The 6438-nt window shown below is 36.0% G+C and overlaps 1 protein-coding gene across 1 annotated transcript; it reads right to left on the reverse strand.

Moving 5' to 3' along the window:
* Positions 1-5164: 5164 nt before the first annotated feature.
* On the reverse strand, positions 5165-6124 carry LOC108403773 (olfactory receptor 4F3/4F16/4F29-like). The gene has a single exon (XM_037015843.2). The coding sequence runs from the start codon at positions 6104-6106 to the stop codon at positions 5165-5167; it is 942 nt and encodes a 313-aa protein (XP_036871738.2). The 5' UTR covers positions 6107-6124.
* Between the last annotated feature and the right edge of the window lie 314 nt (positions 6125-6438).

Raw genomic sequence — 6438 nt, forward strand, 5'->3', positions numbered from 1 at the left:
CTGAGCCATATGGTATTTCTTTTTTTCATTATTATTAAGGTATCATTGATATACAATCTTATGAAGGTTTCACAAGAGCAACATTATGGTTACAACATTCACCCATATTATCAAGTCTCCCCCTATACCCCATTGCAGTCACTGTCCATCAGTGTAGTAAGAAGCTATAGAGTCACTACTTGTCTTCTCTGTGCTATATTGCGTTCCCCATGAACTACCTAAATTATGTGTGCTAATATATATTATGTGTGCTAATTATAATGCCTGTTAATCCCCTTCTTCTTCCCTTCCCACCCACCCTCCAACCTCTTCCCTTAGGTAACCACCAGTCCTTCTTGGAGTCTGTGATTCTGTTTGAGCCATATGGTATTTCTATTTCCAGTTTTTGAGGAAGCTCCATACTGCTTTCCATAGTGGTTACACTAATTTACTTTCCTACCACAAGTGTAAGAGGGCTCCCTTTTCTTCATATCTTCACCAACACCTGTTATATCTTGTCTTTTGGATAGTGGCCATTCTGATGGTGTCAGGTGATGTCTCATTGTGGTTTTGATTTGCATTTCCCTGATGATTAGCAATGGTGGAGCATCTTTTCATGTGCCAGCCATCTGTGTATCTTCTTTGGAACAATGTGTGTTCAGGTCCTCTGCCCATATTTCAATCAGGTTATTTGGTTTTTTGGTGTGGAGGTGTATGAGTTCTTTATATATTTTGGATGTTAACCCCTTATCAGATAAATCATTTATGAATATATTCTCCCATACTGTGGGTTGCCTTTTGTTCTGCTGATGGTGTCCTTTGATGTACAGAAGATTTTAGTTTTAGGTAGTGTGACTTGTTCACCTTTGATTTTATTTCCCTTGCCCGAGGAGATATGTCCAGAAAAAAATTGGTCATATTTATGTTCAAGAGATTTTTGCCTGTGTTTTCTTCTAATAGTTTTATGGTTTCATGTATTATATTCAGATCTTTGATCCATTTTGAGTTTACTTTTATGTATAGAGTTGGGCAGTAATCCAGTTTCATTCTTTTGCATGTAGCTGTCTAGATTTCCCAACACCATTTATCAAAGAGACTGTCTTCTCCCCACTGTATATTCTTGACTCCTTTATCATATATTAATTAACCATATACACATGGGTTTATATCTGGGTTCTTTATTCTGTTCCACTGATCTATGTGTCTGTTCTTTTGCCAGTACCATCTTGTTTAATTATTATAGCTTTGTAATATAGCTTGAAGTCAGAGAGTATAATACCCCCGGCTTTGTTCTTCTTTCTGAGGATTGTATTGGCTATTTGGGTTCTTTTGTGGTTCCATATGAATTTTAGAATTATTTACTCTAGTTCACTGCAAAGTGTCATTGATATTTTGGTAGGGATTGCATTGAATCTGTAAATTGCTTTGGGCAGGATCCCACTTTGACAATATTAATTCTTCTCATCCATGAGCATGGGATAGATTTTCATTTATTTGTGTCTTCTTTCATTTCTCTCATGAGTGTCTAATGTTTTCAGAGTAAAAGTCTTTCACTTCCTTGGTTAGGTTTATTCCTAGGTATTTTATTCTTTTTGATGCAATTGTGAATGGAATTGTTTTCCTGATTTTTCTTTCTGCTGGTTTGTTGTTAGTATATAGGAATGCAAGGGATTTCTGTATATTAATTTTGTATCCTGCAACTTTGCTGAATCTAGTTATTAGTTCCAATAGTTTTTTGGTGGAGTCTTTTGGGTTTTCTATATGTCACGTCATCTGCAAATAGTGATAGTTTTACTTTTTCCTTTTCAATTTGGATAACTTTTATCTTCTTTTCTTGTCTGAGTGCCATAGCTAGGACTTCCAGTACTATGTTGAATAAAAGTGGTGAGAGTGGGCATCCTTGTCTTGCTCCTGATCTTAGAGGAAAAGCTTTCAGCTTTTTGCCATGTATTATGTTAGCTGACAAGCATTTTCTTATCATGCTTTTTAACTCAAATATATGTTATATATCTTTTAAGCATGTAATATTTTATAACAAAAAGGAAATATTTTAAACAGACCAGTAGATAACTATCTTTCATATTTGCAAAGATTCAGATTAATTATATATCCACTGTTTGCAAAGGTAAAGCAAGCAGTGCTCTAATTCACTGCGAGAGATGGAATTTTAAGTCAACCCAACCGTGTTAACGGCATTTTTGCAATATGTTATCAAGCCTCACAAATGCATTTTGGCACAGCAGTTTTATTTCTATTATGATTTTATGTAGAAGTAATCAAAGCTGTATGTGTATACAAGGAGGTACATTTCATAGAAGAGCTGTTGCTAACTAAAAATTGGAAGTAACTTCAAGTCAGCAATGAAGTATCAGCTAAAGCAATGACTATATCCATATAATAGATTACTATATAGCCACCAAGAACTGCATGATAGAAGTAGGTTTATCGGCATGAAAAGACACACATCATACTGTTAAATGACAAATATTATATTGTTAAATGACTTACATTTCATATCGTTAAGTGGATTGTAGACCAGCATATATATAACATGTATATACATATATGTTTATACATATTACATATACATGTATATAGAACATTTTCTATAATTTTAAATGCATAAAGGAAAATACTAAAAGAAATATAGCAAAATTTTGACAACTATAGTTAAGTGAAATAACTTTCAGTGATTTTTTTTTCTTTTCTTCCATGTGCTTATCTATGTACTACATAGTAACCTACAAATGTACTTTAGACTCTACCAGTTTGTTATCCTGAGTAAGTTTATTCTAACATTTCTGCTAAATCTACTAGATTTCCCCCCTCTATTCCTTGTGATTTGGAAAGGTAGTTGTTTCTTTCTCCCTCTCAGCTTTTATTTACCATTGCTCTTTGGACAAAAACAAAAAATTATTCATTTCCCACTGTAGGCCGGACACCTCTTTAGGTAGAAAGAACAAAAAGTCATGTTTTCTGTTTTATGGACCATTTTTCCTGTGGAGAGAAACAAAACTTAACTAAACAGTCTTTCAAAGAGAAATAAAATTATGAAGACATTAAACAAAGTATATGATAATGACTGTTACAGAAAGGCAAGAGGGAAGATCTTTAGATAGAAAGTCCTTTTTTATGGAGTTGACACTCAAGCTGAAACCTGAATTATGAGAAGCTAGACCTGCATTTACCCAGGCAAAGCTCTTTGCAGGTGGAGAGAAGGGCCAACGTACAGGTCTCAGATTGCATGGTTGGTATATTACAGCAACAGAAAGCCCAAAATAGCTAAGAACAGTGAGTAAGAGCCAATGAAGCTGGCATGGTCAAATCTTGTCAGGCTTTGGGGACCCTGGTTAGGCAATGAGATAGAACAGATATCCATTCCCTGTCACACTGTGGTGTGAATCTGCTCTTAGCCTCCAGAGTTTTCTGTTAATTCCTCTCCTTCCCAGGGCATGCACTTACCTCAGAAGACTGATCAGCAATGCACTCTCGCCCCATTTCAAAACATTCACAAATTCATGAATCCCCTCTGCTCAAACCATTTTGCTGAGCAGGCTACCCTACCACACCCTTGCAGTGATTTTTTTGAAGGACCCATTAGTCCCTTCCTAGAATTGAGTTGTACACTTCTAACACAATTTTCTACAATTCCTGGCACAAGACTTAAAAGCTAGTGAGTATTCAATGCCTTTTTTTATTAATTGAATTTCTATTTATGTAATTTTTTTCATAACTTAGCTTGGTAATTTCTAGCACTTTTTAATAGCACCACAGAGAATCAAAACAAGCTCACAGAACTATTGCATAGCATATAGGAAAGCAATTTGAATATAAGAGAAAGAAACTGTAGAAAATAAATTTAATTGTGGCATTTTGAAGTCTCTATGTTCAAGGAATTTTGTCGTTTAAAATACTCTAGTCTTGTTAGGGAAAGAACAAATGTTTGATCAAGGTCTAATGAATACAGTAGAGAGTAAATAAATAATTTGTAGACATCTTGGAAAAAGAGCACCAAAACTGAGAAGTAGTTTTAATGTTTTATTTCATTTTATTGAACAGACATTAATATAACACTAAAGACCAAGCATTGTTTAAAGCACTTCATAAATATTAATTGTCAATTATCATAGCCTTATAAGAAAGGTACCTTTAGCCATAATAAACTGCCATTTTTGTAAGTCAAAAACAGTCAAATATCAGAAATTTCAGATGGTTGAACTTATCTCCATGTCACAGATGAAGGAATTTAGGCATAAAGAGATTAAGCAATTTTTACTTAGTAAAAAGCAAAGTTTTGAAGTCAGGCAGTCTGGCTCAAGAGTCTATGCTTGTAACCATGTCATTGAAAAAGAAGAGTTAACCTAATTCTAAGGAATCATTGCTGATTTCAGTGTAATTGGGTAAGGATTAGCACTAGCTGGTATAGAATTATTAGATGGGTCATTGTCTTTGCCCATTACCTGCCCCCCATTGTTCAAATTCCCTGATGGTACCAGAACACAGCTTTTGAAAAAACTGTAGTAATTATAAAGCTTAATTCATAGTTATCACATACACTAGTTGAAATGCTTAAAAACCCATAACTGATTTCAGGCTGATGTTTGTGATTTTTTTAAATCAAAAACAATTCAAAATAACTTTAGCTCTTTGCTTTTATTTATTGAAGAACAGAATATATTGAAGGGTGGAAGTTAGAAAACATCTTTTTTAAATCCCCTTTTTATCATTCATCTGTTTTCTTCGCACATTACAGCTGCTCCCACAGATCTAACTACAGATCTTTAAAAAAATTCCCCAATAATTGCAAATTTTGTCATATTTCCAAAGCACTTTTCTTTAGATTCTACATCACAAATGCCAAAAATCAATCTGATGAGAGAGGATCCTCCTCAGATCACAAAGTAGGAAAAGAGATACAAGAGGCCAGTCCAGAATCCTCTTTGTCAAGGAGGGGCAAGGAAATGTAGAAATAAAAACAGTCATACTAATACTTTTATTCCGTCATATCACATAAGAAAGAAGAATACCGTATCTTCCTCAGTTTTTCTCCTTTCAGAAAACACATTTAGAAAATCTTAGACATGAGTAATTAAACTAGTAAGTAAAGCATCCATGGTGTTTCATTGGATTCATGCCTGTGGCATGGGCAGGAAATGTTAGAGATACTTGCCTTTTTTGATCAAACTCACTTAAAAGTACTCCTGAATCTCAGCACCTGACTAAATAGTCTCCTCATTGCCACCTTCATCTCTTTGTTCCTAAAAGTATAGATGGCAGGGTTCAGAAATGGAGTAATAATTACATAAAAAATGGCAAGGAATTTATCCACTGGCACCGTGGGAAATGGCCATAAGTACACAAAAATACATGGACCAAAAAATAAGACCACCACTGTGATGTGAGCAGACAGAGTAGAAAGGGCTTTGTACAAGTCTCCTGACGAGCGTTTCCATATGGTGACCAAGATGAAAAGATAGGAGATAATCAAAATGAAAAAAGTTCCCAAAGAGATGAAGCCACTATTGGCAGTGACCATGAGTTTCAATCTGTAGGTGTCTGTGCAAGCAAGCCTAATGAATCGAGGAAGATCACAGTAAAAGCTGTCTACTTCATTGGGGCCACAGAATGGTAGGTTTACAACAAATACAAGTTGGATCAATGAATGGATGATTCCAATGGTCCAGGCAGCCACCAAGAGTACAATACAAGTTCTGAAGTCCATGATGTTCACGTAGTGGAGAGGCCTACATATGGCCACATAACGGTCAAAGGCCATGGAAATGAGCAGAACCATCTCAGCTCCTCCAATAACATGAATGAAGAACATCTGAGCAATGCAGCCTTGGAAAGAGATTACTTTTCTCTCCTTGAAAAGATCAGAAATCATCTTGGGAGCTGCAATGGAGGAAACCCACATGTCAATAAAGGAGAGGTTGGCCAGCTGAAAGTACATGGAGGAGTATAAATGGGAGTCAGAGATCACTGTGAGCACAATGAGGAAGTTTCCTAACATGCCTGTTACATAGAGCAAGGAGAAAACTAGAAAGAGGACAAGCTGCATTTCCAAAGAACCGGTGAGTCCCACCAACACAATCTCAGACACCACTGAATGATTTCCTCCCCCCATGGTCTCAGTCACATTGGGCTCCAAATTTGCCTGAAAGAACAGGAAAAAATAAGAAATTGGGATTACTGGCCATATCAGTGCCATTAAAGAAGCAGAATCACCAAAGATAATATACCAAGGGGTTTGTGATAGTGACTTGACCTTACATAGTCATGGAAGCTGATTCAGCAGTATCTGCTAATTCTGTTGTCTTTGCATCTGGTACTGTGGCTTGAAGTCCGCGGGAGAGGCAGTCAGGAAGGGAAGGTGGTTGTAAAATGAAGGAGAACAAAAATAAACTGGAGCCCACAGCAAGAGCTAAAGACCACAAAGACAGAATAAAACCAGCGTTG

Source organism: Manis javanica, chromosome 8 (genome assembly GCF_040802235.1).
Source record: "Manis javanica isolate MJ-LG chromosome 8, MJ_LKY, whole genome shotgun sequence".
NCBI classification, from domain to species: Eukaryota; Metazoa; Chordata; class Mammalia; order Pholidota; family Manidae; genus Manis; species Manis javanica.